The following is a 14,667-nucleotide window of genomic DNA, read 5'->3' as shown; positions in this document are numbered from 1 at the left end:
AGTGCATTAAGTACAGATGCGAGAGTATCAGGAGAGCTACTAGATCCCTTATCCGAAGAGGTAGTGTTACCTGTAGAGGTTTGCCCAAGTGCCCGTAGAAGGATGTCCCGCTGGCTCGTGATCTTTGTTAGTTCAAACATGGAGATGTTCACACGAACCTTCTTCATATCATCAACAATGTTATAATCCACAGTGGGAAGACTAACCGAGGTGTTCGAGGATGGAACTTGGTTTGTGGTTTTCGGAGGGATGGTTCTGTCCTTACTGTTGTCGGAAACACTTTTCGCTGAGACTGCTTTCCCAGACTTGCTCTAAGTGTTTTGCGCTAAGTTTGCTAGTGGGTTGATTTTCCTTAACATATTTTCTTTGAATTTCTACTTTGGCAACTCAATTGTGGTGGTCAGCCCTTGGCTTCTTAGGTTGTACCAGTTGGTATGTTTCTGGGCCGGACCATCACTCGGAGGCTGCTTATCGGCAGTACTCTTTTGGGTTGTGAGAATACAGTTAAACATGTTCACTACATGCCCCAACACTTGGAGCTTCATCAGCTACAGTAGCTTCCTCCTTTTCTTTAGCAGGCTCAGTCTGCTCTTCAGCCATGACCGCATCAACAAGCTACGTAACCATCATGCTCATGGCTTGGTTCCATTGCGGGAACTTCTTTTTTGAATGACGCTCTTGATGAAACATGCAATAAGTTGATATGTGCCCATCTTCTCAATGTCCAGGCTAACATTGGAACTTTGCGCAAACTTTGACAGTTGGTTACTGCCACTGCTGGAAACTGCAGTCCTTCTGAACTAGTTAAACCTAGGAGGCTTGCTGCTCATGGTGGTCTCGCTTGTCCTCTGTTTGAGTTCTGCCATTTCAGTGGACAGAGACTTGACAAGACGAGTCAGGTTTTCGAGATCAATTGGTTCTTTCTCTTTAGCCCTACTCACAAAGGCCCGAGACCTCTTACCCATGTCCTTCGAGTCTTTTGTTGGTTCATCACTTGAGACGACTCAAATAGCGCACAAGTCTTTCTGAGCAGCGATAGCCTCTTCGTAATTTCCTGTCAATGTTTGTTTCGCAGTTCGCTTCACAAACTATACAATACTTGCTGGCAAGGCAAAAGTTTAGTAATCTATGGTGATGGAGTCATGAGGTTTTGTGTTTTCCGAAAATTTGTTCAAAATGCATTTGAACCTCTAGTTGAAATCTTTCACTTTTTCCTTTTGCTCCATCTTAAGATTACAAAGCTCTTTCAATAACATGGCAGGGGTCTTGTCATCAGCAATTTTTTCACGGAAGATCTTCTTGAACCCCCTCCAATTTTGGATGGAGTTTGGAGGAAGGTTGTGATAACATACAGCTGCTCTACCATCCAAAGTACATGGGAAAATTCTGCATGCAACATCATCATAACGTACCTCAAGTGCTTGCAAATGTAGGTAGAAGTTATCCAGATGGTCTTTAGCCTTTATTGTCTTATCAAGGTCATACTTCGTTAAAAGCTTCTCCGAATGCCTTGGCATCTTGTGCAGGACACCCGGAAGTGCGAGTGGGCCCTGAGTCATCCAATCCAGATTTTGGTCTGCCATGTCTTCTTCTTCATTGTCCTCCTCCTCTTTATCAGAGTCTGATGGCTCTTCTTCCTCTTCTTCTTCTTCTCCGCCTATCCCACTAAAAGTTGCGCCCAAGAGTAGAATGTTGCCTCTGTTACCACCATGAAAGAGTGGAGGCTCTTCTTCCTTTTCCACAGAGTCTGCTAATTCTTCAAGAGTGGCAAGAACCACGTCTTCAACAGACGAGACTACTATCCATGTGGATGTGGTCTTGTTCTTCTTTGGAGAATATGGAAGACTAATTACTCCCGGAATCAATCCAACAACTTTTGCAAATTGATGGGTGATGGGGTAGATGGCCCGAATATGAGTGTATGGAATTTCACGTTCAGGCCTGGGCTGAGAAGAGTCACCAACTTTAGAAGCACGAGTAGGGGAGGTGTAATGAACGTTTTTGCCTTGACCAAAAGATGGAATGACGGGGTCGGTAGTTCTATCAACCATAAAATATTGTTGCCCTCCTTCTAGCGCCAGAAATGTTGACAGTGTTGGACCCGCCAACATTCAGTGGATCTCCCCGATATGAAGTCCCAATCAGACCTCACATCATTTGGTGTAGGAGTCCCATCCGATATGATGGCCCGATTGCCAAATCCTTAAAGATTTGCCTCAGCTCTAGATGTCAGCACAGGAGAGTGATGCAATGGTGTCTTCGAAAAGCAAGGGAGATGTGCCTGGTGAGTGTGCAGTTGCAACTATGTCAAGGTTCTTCTACTATAAAGGGGGGAGAAAAGTGAGCCTCTAAGTGAGAGGTAATAGTACCACCTAGGAAGAGACACATACGAACCAGAAGGGTTCATCTAACATCCAGCAGAATAGTCCACAGTGGATGCGACGGTCGTTACAACAACTAAACAAGGAATGATATGTCTAGTATCCCGTGGAATAGTCCACAAGGATGGGACAGCAATAACAACCATTACAACACATTCTCAATAAGATAAGGACTAAAATAACCGAAATAGTTCAACTATCTTAGTACATGTGAAAGCAAACATGAAATACAAATGTCCACAGAATAGTCTTATAAACATTCATAGTCCATGCATGAAGAACGTGTTGGCCTGAAAAGGCTTCTGTTATTAAGCAAAAGTTCCAAGACACATGTTTACAATGTACATCACTAGCCCCAATAGTGGGACATTGGAGCCATTCCTTGCTCCTCAAAGAACTAATTGATCTCTCTAATGCCTTACAGGAGGGGCCAAGTTGAAAAGTCCTTTGCTCATACAATGAGGGGGTATATATAGCCAAGGGCTGATGCTTCCCCCTTGTGACTCTTTAACTACCCTCATGACTGTTCGACTTCCTATGACTTTTCTTCATATTCATGTGTGTCCTTTGGACTTCTACTTTACAATACATTTGAATATAATATACATGGTCCACAATAGTGATGTGGCATATGACCACTCAAGACATGACATCACATGACACTGCTAACATGGACTACTTGGTGATGTGGCAATGTCAAGTCACTGTTCCTGCTGAGGGTTGGATGTCTTCTTGGATATGCTTTCTCTTCACCTCCACAAGGCTTAATGATGTGGAGTCTTCAATGATCTTTAGTCTTGGATGGTAGTTGCAAACTTGTGTCCCTTTGCCTCCTCTTGATTGATCCACTTGTGAGTTCAACTGCAAGAGAGTCTTTAAGCATGCTTCCCTCCTTCTTCTTCATCATCTCGTCGAGATTTGATAGCGTACCTATTCCCGCAATTCACTCATGACAGGACGACATCAATCCGAAAAATCCCTAGTATAAGATGATGCATTCTTATCCATGAACCAAGCCCGGGACATGTCACAGACTGGGGAGAGGGGCCCAGTGATTGCGCATTGCGCAGTTCCAGCAGACAAGGGGAGAGCTTGGGCTCTGAGACTGCGCAATGTGCAGCTCAGGGAGGCTTGAAAGACAGAACTGCGCAGTTTCTGGAGGCAGTGGGGTCCGGCTAAGGGAAAGGTCACTAGAGGAAGCATTTGTGCAGTTTTGGAGGCCAAGGGAGGCTGGGATTTTGCGCATTCCGCAATTCCAGCAGGCAAGGAAAAGCCCTGAGGGTTGAGGATGCGAAGTGCGCAGTTCAAGGCAGACTGGGAGACACAACTGCGCAATTATGAAGGTCAAGATCGGGAGTTGGACTTAGGAATTGCGCAGAGCAGCAGCCCTGGAGGACAGGGACTGCACAGTTCCAAGCAGCAAGGTCATAGCCTAAAGGGCTAAGACTGCGCAGTGCGCAATTCAGTGAGGGCCCGGTGAAGCCAGGTTGCCTAGTCGAGAACATTTTCTGAAAATGGTTGTGCGAGATAGGTGATGGACTTGTGATGAATCTTGATTGTGATCATACACTTAGCATATTTTGACGACATGACAACATAGATCATCGGAAGGCACAAACAAAGCATTTCCCTCCATGTGACTGCCTCATGACAAGATACGACAAGTGCGACACTTAAGATAGGCTTTAGGACGATCGTGACGACACTTGTGCGACAGTGCTCAAGACTTTATTTTTCTCCATTTATTTTAAAAAATAATTTTTTTGCTACATTATTAGCAATGTGAATTCAATGAAAAATGGCAATAAGAGGGTGCATAAGAAAGTTAAAAAAATAAATGGAGCTTGTTGTCCAAATATGTAGAAAACCCTTGCACTGGCTCATGGGCATGAAAATCATAGCAAATGGGTAAAACAACGAAACAAAACAAAAAAAATGTTGGTAGGCAAAGAGGCAAGCAAGCATAACTCTAAATCTATGAAAAAAAAGCATTAACATAGATGTTTTTAAGAACATCCCTGTTAATGGAAAAAATGAAGTCTGTCTCACTGTTCTTCAATCATTGATCCTCAAAAAATTCTTGGTGGTGATAATGTTGTTTGATCCTCAATCCCTCCTTGACAACCACCACAAAGCTCTTCCCCTTCCTTCTCCAACACTCGAAAACCGAAATGAGGAAATAAAACGAGAAAATTCCCTTTTCTACCTGCGGCCCAACCTACTCGGCGATATTTCCTATCGTCGCGCAATATTTTGCCGAGATATCAGCAATTTCTCAAAAATATCGCGTTTTATGCGGGAGAGGAAATATCGCGATATTTCAGCTCGCCGAAATAACTCCTATAATTCCAAAAATCGTCAATATCTCGGCGATACTTCAGCTCGCCGATATTTCTGAAAATCGTCGATATCTCAGCGATATTATCATCACTAATTAATACACTAAGTTAGTTTCTGATTAAACCTAAGTTGGTAAGTATGTGCTCGAATACTCTTAAGGGAACGATTCAATATGGCATGCAGTGTGTAGGAGATGGTGCAAAGATACTTGATGCATTTGTTAATTTAGATTGGGCAAGGGATACAGACACAAAGAAGAACACTTACAACAATTGTTTCAGTTTGGGCAAAAGGATGATTTTGTGGTTCAGCAGAAAGCAGTGGGAAGTTGCCCTCAGTTCAGCAAAAGCAGAGTATATGACAGCATCTTCAGCTAGTTGTGAAGCTATTTATTTGGTTTCACAAGTTGGTAGCAGATTTGACTAATGCAATGCTAAAGCCCATTGTTATTTACTGTGATAATCAAAGTTGCATCAGGCTTTCTGAGAATCCAATCTTCCATTATTATTCTTAGCACATTGATATCTACTATCATTTCCTAAGAAACAGGTGTTGAAAATGTAGCGAGCAAGGTCTTCTAGCTTTTGCCTTAGCCAATGAAGACCTTGAATTGTCCTTCTCCCAGTATGGGTGCGAGCTCACGAGTTAGACTTCAGTTACAATGAGTTTCTTTCCAGTTTACTAGAATAATCATCAAGATTACATGTGTACAGTTGGAGCTTCAGTTAAGAGGAGTATTCATCAATTTGACTACAAGACGAGGTGGCAGTTACAAGTTCATCTAGAGAGAGTTAGTCTTCAATCTTGATTAAAGGAAAGACGAGTTGAGAACTCCAATGTTTATTGGAGATAGAAAGAGTCTTACTCTCAGTTAACTTGTCAATCAGAACTCGAGTTCTAAATTTGAACTAGGCCTCCTTGCATGTTCAAATTGGGTCTATAAAGAGGAGGGTGAAGGCACAAGGAATTCGTTGTTTTGTGCACAAAGGCTTGTGTGACAAAACAGAGCTCATGAGTTTGCGAGAGAGCCTTGATTGTGGAATCCACAGGAATTGTTTCCTAAGAAATAGGAGGAACAAGTGCGCTAGAATTTAGGAGTTGGTTGTGCGCAGAGAACAGGAGTTGGGTCCTAAGAAATAGGGCTGCCAAGTGCACAAGGAAATAGGGATTTTCCCTATAAAAAAGGAGTTGATCTGCGCTAGAGAATAGGGGCTCATGTGCACTAGGAAATAGGAACCTAGTGCACAAGGATTAAGGAGCCTCTAGTGCAAAGATCAGGAGAAGAAGAGCAGGTTTTGCAGAGCAAGTCAAGGAGGCAGCAGAGGATTGGCTGCGAACTAGAGGGCCGAGATGAAGCAGTGATCAAGGTAGGTCGAGATCAACTATATCAGCTGAGATTTGAGAGAGAAGCAGAACGATTTCTCAAAGAGACAGATTGCTTTGTAATAGATCCAAGTGCTCAAGAACAATCAATAAAATAGCCACATCAAGCAAGCAGGCTTTCCCTCTTGGGTTTCCTAAGAAAATAAGTGTGTCAATTTGTGCATGTGTTTTTATCTGTGTTTTTATTCCACTGTTTCTAATTTGTTAAGAAACTCTGTATCTTGGTGAAAGTAAACTTGGTTTCAGTTTTCAATTATTCATCTAAGTAGTTGCAGAGTTTCATGGAAAATTAACAACAGGGTAGAGAAGAGACCAATGGTCCTGGATTACATTCCTACAGACTCACTGGTGGCCAATATTTTAATGAAGCATCTAGAATAGGGGAAGTTCAAGATGATGAGAGCTCAGCTTGGATTGGTGGAGAATACATTCCTCATTAAGAGGGAATGTTAGTTTACTAAGTTTCTCCATGCCTATTCTCCAGCTGATTTCTGTAATACCCTTAAACAACAAAGTTTCCTAGGTTTTAGGAGCAATTTTTTTAAGATTGTTGATGGATTAGTGATTAATCCTCTTGTTTGTCATTTCCTATTTTGTCATTCCTTATCTATTCTGCGATTCTTCATTCAATGGCCTCCCTATTATGTTATGATTTATATAATGAGTTTTAGACATTTTTTTCAGATGAAGACCAACCCAAATGATAAAGACTTTTTAAATCATAAGCTGGAGAATTGCATAAAATGAAAGACCAGCTTTCTAGCAAACAAATAAAAAGAAGAACAGCAGTAACTTGAATCAAAAATTACAACACATGCGAACATTAAATGGATAAAAGCTCATCACTTATTTATGCTGAAAAAATCAATGCTACATTTTCACCCTCCGAGAGATTGGCTACACATTACAAACAAACTATTAAAAAGCAAAATGAGGGAACACGAAATGCTTTTGACAAACCCAGCAGAAGAGTGAACTCACACATCAGACGTCGTTATCATGAGAGTTGAAAATCTTAACCCAAGTGAGAAAATGACCTGCAGATTATAAAGCAACATGACGTATTTTTATGAGAAATGACAAAGTCATTTAATTAATAAAGCTAAAACATAAAGCATTAATAAATTATTTACTTCTAAATATGGCTAAACCTTGGGATGCAATATAGTGAAAACTAAAATACACATTTTTTTCTAATTTTAGTACACTTAATACTAGGTTATCTTTAAAACTTCTCGTGTGAGAAAAAAGTATTCTTGTTGATTACTCTATTCTGTGTTAGTTCCTTTAAAAGCTGAAAATCTAGCTTTATCTTCAATCTCCAACTTTGTGTCAAGTCTGTATCATGAACATGTACTATTGATAAACGTGTATGATCTTATCAGTTGGTATTACTGGCTCTCACACTGGTCTTTTTCAAAGTCTGTCTCCACATCTAGGTCTGCATCAAGGTCAATCTCCAGCAATGTGTTTTCCAAGGAGGTCTTCTCACTATTTTTCTCCAATACTAATTTCCTTTTTTTATATTTTTTTTCCTTTAGAACCAAATCAACCATTTATGGTTTGCCAGGCTGACCAGTGTTACCAAAGCACAGAACAAGAAGGAAAAGGAGCACTAGAAGTGCTCCTTCCCAAAAAATCCCGACTACTGGGTGCATATATATATATAGATAGAGAGAGAGAGAGAGAGAATAGCATCTCACTCTCAACATGCTGTATTAAACTAAGTCAGGAAACACAATGACACGGGACATGGAGAACATGTTATATATATATATATATATAGACTAGCATCTCACTCTCAACACACACTGTATTAAACTAACACAAGACATGATGACACAGGACATGGAGAACATGTTATATATATGTAAACTTGTGAATTACACATAAAAAAATGAAATACAGAAAAAGATTCAATTGTTTTTAAAATTTAGAAACTAAAACATTTACAATTTTACATGGTGATGATACACATCCAATCCTACAACTTTTGCTCTTGACCCTGCTGTCTTGCTAAAATAGTGTTTTCTTTAGCATTTAAAGCTGTTGTTGCACTTGCGTCCCCGCTTCCAACAGATGGAGCACTAGCAGAACCTGAAGAAATTGGAGGGGAGACAACACTAGAGGGGCATTCATCACTTTCCTTTCATCTTTTTCAGCTGCCCTTGGTGATTGAGCCATGATTTCTTTGAAATGAGGAAGACAATGGACTGTTGTTGGAAAAAACTAAAAGATTGGTGGACAAATCCACTTGCCAAGCATTTGGAATCCCTTTTAACACTGCACAATAACCCTCAGCTGCACTCCAAAATGTCTCACACCTCCAGCTTGTTGAGTAAAATGAGCTCAAATGAAAGGAAAAACATGCTTTTATGGGATGCGGGGCTCCTTTATGGGGGACACGGTGAGGGCACATGTCCGACATGTGTTTGGCACGTGTCCTATGAACAAGATATGTGTTAGACATGTGCCCTCACGTATCAATTTCTACGGTCCCTATTTGGACATGTCATGTTACTTAGATATTAAATGATCTCATGACCCATGCACATATAAGTGGATCAAAGCCCAAACCCATGTCCTTCAAATTAAACAAACCCCAAGGGTTAGCTCAATTGAATGAACCATCCACCAATGCATGTTATTGATATGGAAACCTAGGTCACAAGTTCAAATCCAATTGAGTTCCTCGGGCTTACAAACCACCATTGCAACTGACGGTTGCGATACCCTCCATGCAAATATTTCGGTGAAGAGGAAGGGATGCTACAAGGTTTTCCTTAGAAAAAATTATGGACTGGCTTCCTTTATCTTGATGTGTTAAGTTTTCCCTTCGCCAATTTGGAAGTGTGAGAATTTATGTAGCTAGCTTGCAACATTAACATCAGAATCTTTTGACTAAGAAGCCACTAGTAAGAGTGTATCTATTCCACCAAAGTCACTCTCGACTTACACCTAGTCCCAACTAAACATAAGCACAAGCACAAATGAAAACAACCCACAAGGGGCAAACATATTGTTAGGGAGACTAATCCCGATGGGGGTATGAATAACACCCATTTTTCACCAACCAACCAAGCCCCGATGGGGGTATCAATAACACCCACTTTTCACCAACCAACCAAGGCCCCATTGATATATATATATATATATGGGTTCATCTCAAGTGGTTGGGAGGAAGGTTGTTATCCTCCCTACCCAAGTTCAATTTCCGCAAGTGACATGATGAATTGGTTGTAATGACTTAGTGCCTTGTTGTTTAGTCTGGGCAGTCCCTCGAGGACCAAAACATGTATATATAAAGAAAACACGAGCATAGAGAAAGCCAAGAAATAACTCGAAAGAGTTCTTTGTATTCGGTGTACTTAATAAGAGAGCAAACACTTTCTTATATAGGTTACATTAACACTGAGTCAATCCACTTTATGAATGTGGGATTGATCAATAAGACATAAAGCAAAAATATAACATAAAGTTAAATGCCTAAGTCTAATTTATTATTGACCATTATTACATAATTTAATACCCTCCCTTAATGGTCAATTTACTAACTACACCAAGCTTATCCTGGAACTTTACATATTTTTCAGGACCCAAAGGCTTGGTAAGAATGTCTGCAGTTTGATCTTCTATGGGGCAGTACTGCAGTTGAATTGATCCATCTTCTACTAGTTGTCTGATGAAATGGCAGTGTATATCAATATGTTTTGATCGCTTGTGGAAGACTGGATTTTTGGCAAGTTTCATCACCCCTTGATTGTCGCAGAAGAGGGGTGTGGGCTTGGTTTGTTGCATATGCATATCTGAAAGCATCCTCCTGAGCCAAACTGCCTCGCATGCTCCTTTCACTGCTCCTCGATATTCTGCTTTTGTTGAGGAAAGGGCTACTACATGTTGTTTCTTGCGGGTCCATGTGACTGCACCTGTGCCAAGGCTGAAGACATATCCAGAAGTGGATTTTCTGTCATCAACAGAACCTACCCAATCTGAATCTGTATATCCACTCAACTTGGATTCTTTGCTTCAAGTCAAGTGTCCCTTTCACATATCTCAGAACTCATTTTGTTGCGGTCCAGTGTTCTACTTTTGGCGCTGTCATGAACCTGGAAACGTAGCTCACAGCAAAACATAAGTCAGGTCTAGTGATTGTAAGATATATCAAGCTCCCCACTAGTTGCCTGTATATGGACTCATTAACTTCCTTAGAGTCCGTCTAGGCTAAAAGTTTCAACCCTTTACCATAGGTGTAGATGAGATTTTGCAATCTGTCATTCTGAATCTATCCAACAAACCTTTGGCATATTTTGATTGTGATATGAAGATGTTGCTACCTGTTTGTCAGACTTCTACACCTAAACAATAGTGCAAGAGGCCTAGATCAATCATGTCAAAATCTTTTCTTATATTATTTTTTATCTGTTCTATAGCCTTTTCTTCACTACCTGTGATAATGATATCATCTACATATATAACCAGAAGGATGATATCATTACCAACTCTTTTGACATACATGTTGGAATCTGAAGGACTCCGCTGGAACCCCTGTTCATCCAAATATCTGTCAATCTTAATGTACCACGCTTGAGGTGCCTGCTGCAAGCCATATAGAGCCTTCTTCAGTCGACAGACCAAATGCTCCTTTCCTGAAACCCCTATGGTTGCTGCATGTAGACTTCTTCCTGCAAATCTCCATTGAGGAAGGCACTTTTCACGTCCATTTGATGGACTTTCCAGCCAAACTATGCTACCATGGCTAGAACAAGACGAATGGTGCTCATCTTTGTTGTGGGAGCAAAGGTTTCCTCATAGTCGATGCCTTCTCATTGAGAGAATCCTTTTGCAACCAATCGTGCTTTGTGTTTGTCAAGTGTGCCATTTGCTTTGTACTTGACCTTGTAGACCCATTTGCAGCATATGGGTTTCTTCCCTGGTGGAAGAGATGTGAGATCCCAAGTCTGATTTTTCATCAAACTCTCATGTTCAGATGCCATGGCTTTCTCCCATTCAGGTCTTCCTTTTGCCTCCTCAAAGTGCTATGGCTCATAGATTTCCTGTAGGTTAGCCATAAGAGCAAAGTTAACCACAGATGGTTGGTGTATGCTCTTTCCTCTAGATGATCGTCCCTCGATCATTTCTGCTATCCGAACATCACCAATGGTGTTGTGCCACCATTTTGGTCTTGTCTTCGGATCTACCCCATCCAAATCAGTATTGCCACCATAACTTGGGCTTCCTGTAGGAATATCATCTAACTGTCGAATGGGACTGTTAGGAGTAGAAATCACTAAACTATGAGTCTCATCTTCCCCCCTTCAGGTGGAGCTGCCTGAAGCCTGATACCTGAATCTGTTGGTACCTCTCTGTGTTTGGTAATTCGAGACTCAAAAGAAGATTGGAAGGGTTCAATATCTTCATCAACAACAACATCTCTGCTGAAGATCGCCTCATGAGTGGCTAGATCAACCAACCTGCAAGCCTTGTGAGTGTCACTGTACCCTGTAAGCATCAATTTCTTGCTCTTTGGATCTAACTTGGTTCTTTTCTGAGCTGGAATCCAAGTATACGCAATAGATCCAAAGACTTTCAGATGACTCACTTTAGGCTTTCTACCAAACCATGCTTTCTCTGGTGTCTTCTTCTTTACCGGCATCAGTGGAGATCTATTCAGCAGGTAAACTACCGTGAATACTGCTTCAGCCCAAAACCTATGTGGAACATACCTGTTCTGCAGCATACATCTGGCCATCTCCGTGATGGTGCGGTTTCTTCTTTCAACTACTTCATTCTTTTGTGGAGTGTAGGGTGTGGTGTATTGTCTCTTTATGCCATGCTTAGTACAAAAGTTTTGGAATTCTTTGGAACAGAATTCTCCACCATTATCAGACCTAAGAGTGGTTATATGACAACCTGACTCTTTTTCTACTAATGCTATGAACTTTTGAAATTCATTAAACACTTCAGATTTTAATTTGAGAAAATACACCCACATTTTTCTACTAAAATCATCAACAAACAACAGAAAATACCTGGCACCGGTGATTGATGTCGTGTTCATTGGTCCACAAACGTCCACATGAACTAGCTGAAGGACCCTTTACGCTCTTGAAGCCTATCCTTCATCAAATGGTGATCGATGCTGCTTGCCAACTTGGCAAGCTTCGCAAACTCCCTGGATCTTCAGTGATATATCTAGAAGTCCATCGACTAGTTTCTCTCGAGCCAACTGAGAGAGATAAGTCATATTGAGGTGCCCATACCTCAGATGCCATAGTGTACGAATATCTGATGCAGATTTGGCTGCCAATGCATGTTCTTTTACCTGACCAATGTCTACCAACCTAAACAAATCATGATCTTCTACACCAAGAGCAACAGTCTTCTTGGTGTTCCTTTCAACTATATAGCATTTATGATTGCTAAAGTTGATATCTAGATTTGGACAATGTCGCATAATCTGACTAACTGATAGCAGATTGAGTTTCATGCCTGGCACATAGTAGACATTGAGAAAGAGTAATGTTTTTTCTCCAAAGGAAAGTTGAATATGTCCTTTACCAGCGACCTTATACTCGGCCCCACCACCAAAGATTAATGAATCCTTGGATGAACATGCCCCGAACTCTGTGTACCAATCCTGCCTGTTGGTGAAATGTCGGGATGCTCCAAAATCAATATACCAAGCAGATGATTTGGACTGGTCTGCTTGGGTTGTGGCTATGAAGGCATAGAAGGTTGATTCCTTCTCCTCGATGTGCTCTGCAACATGAGCCTTTGGCTGAGGCCCTCCCTGGTTGGATTTTTGGTCAGCCAACCTTTTCCTGCAGTATTTCTTCACATGGCCTGTCTTGCCACAATAATGACAAGTGATGGTCTTCTGTCCCTGGGGACCATCCTCCCCACTTTGTTGGCCTTTCTTCTTGGCCCCATTTCCTTTGCCTTTGTAATTAGCTGCAAAGGCCTGCTCAAAACCCTCTGTCTCAGTGTTGTTGCCGAATTGTTTCTTCCATCTGTCCTGCTGTAAGAGTTTATTGCAAATCTCTTCGAACTTCAGGTCAACATTCGTAGTAGTAATGTTGAGGGTTTCAATGAAATGCTCATAGGCTCATGGTAAGCTTTTCAGCGTGATAACCACCATGTCCTCTTCCTCCATCTTCCGACCAATGGCTAGCAACTGATCTCGAATGTCCTTGATCTTGAGCAAGTGCTCCTGCAATGAGGCACCTTCACTCATCGTGATCGAGAACAGCATGTTCTTCAGAAAGAATGCTTGCCCTTTGTCAGATGTCTCATGAAGATCTTTCAAATGCGTCCAAACTGCAGTTGAAGTTTTCCCTGTTTGAACTTCAGGAAGCATCTCATCAGTAACTTACAGTTTGATAAGCATCATGGCCTCTCTGTCATAGCCATCAAACTTGTCCTGATCTTTACCCACAACTGTGGGTCGGGTAGTTTTGCCTAGAACCACCTCATCCAAGCAACGGTACTCAAAGATTGCGAGCATCCGTTGTTTCCACGTGTTGTAGTTCTTGCCAAAGAACTTTTGGTTGTTTTCCAACATGATATTGTTTAATGAAGCCATCTCTGCAAGTCAAATTTGGGAAATCTACCACCAAACTGATCAAAAGCACCTCAAAAACGTTGAAAAATAATAGACCAGCCACTAAAAACACCATATCTACAAATATGGTCCACAAATCAGGTACAAGCAGATCCAATCTGCGTACGGCTGCTTGGCGGTTGTTTAACGGTTGTACGACAGTTGTTTGACGGCTAGTTTTGACAGCTGGAAAATGGCAGCGATTTGTACAGGAAAAATAACAGCACAAGAATTGACTGTTGTTTCGTACAATTCCATATGCCTGGTTTTAAAACCTCAAAATCACTCGATTGACCCGAAAAGCTTTTGGTTCTCCACTGTGCTACGATGGCGATCCCTCGATCCTTCACTATCGACAGCAGTCCCCCGAATCTTCACGCTCTCACAATTCCGTGGGTCAATAACCTCGCTCTAATACCATATAAAGAAAACACAAGCATAAAGAAAGCCAATAAATAACTCAAAAGAGTTCTTTGTATTCAATGTACTTAATAAGAGAGCAAACATTTTCTTATATAGGTTACCTTAACACTGAGTCAATCCACTTTATGAATGTGGGACTGATCAATAAGACATAAAGCAAAAATATAACATAAAGTTAAATGCCTAAGTCTAATTTATTATTGATCATTATTACATAATTTAATAGTATATTCCTCATATGGAATATAAAGATATTTCTCGTGGAGAAAAATAAAAATAAAAAGGTGAACTTCCTATGTTGAACGAACAGAATGTGTATGGTTGTGTCTTCTATATGTGTATATATATATATATATTCAAAAAAATTGAAAATGCTAAAATAGTTGTAAAAAATATAACATAGATTTTGTGTTACTTGCAGATGAATACTACATTAGAGTTTGTGTAACCTGTAGATGAATACTACATCATTATTAAGTTAGAATTATCATTCATAAAATATTAATCATTAACCCCCGATCGGGGTGCGTACTTGGCGAT

At 40.8% G+C, this 14,667-nt stretch overlaps 1 protein-coding gene across 1 annotated transcript in view; it reads right to left on the bottom strand.

Annotated features, from left to right (window-relative positions):
* Window positions 1-14,667, bottom strand: part of LOC149248564 (intermembrane lipid transfer protein vps1301-like) — an 80,491-nt gene that overhangs the window by 35,805 nt on the left and 30,019 nt on the right. The window contains exon 7 of the mRNA XM_089450444.1: window positions 7,086-7,141. Coding sequence (XP_089306570.1) covers window positions 7,086-7,141 — 56 coding nt within the window. The remainder of the gene's footprint in view (window positions 1-7,085; window positions 7,142-14,667) is intronic.

This window comes from Pinus tabuliformis, chromosome 7 (genome assembly GCF_031772625.1).
Source record: "Pinus tabuliformis cultivar Carrire ecotype Pingquan chromosome 7, CPIR1, whole genome shotgun sequence".
NCBI classification, from domain to species: Eukaryota; Viridiplantae; Streptophyta; class Pinopsida; order Pinales; family Pinaceae; genus Pinus; species Pinus tabuliformis.
The sequence above is the reverse complement of the archived record's forward strand: the minus strand, read 5'-3'. Positions and strand labels throughout refer to the sequence as shown.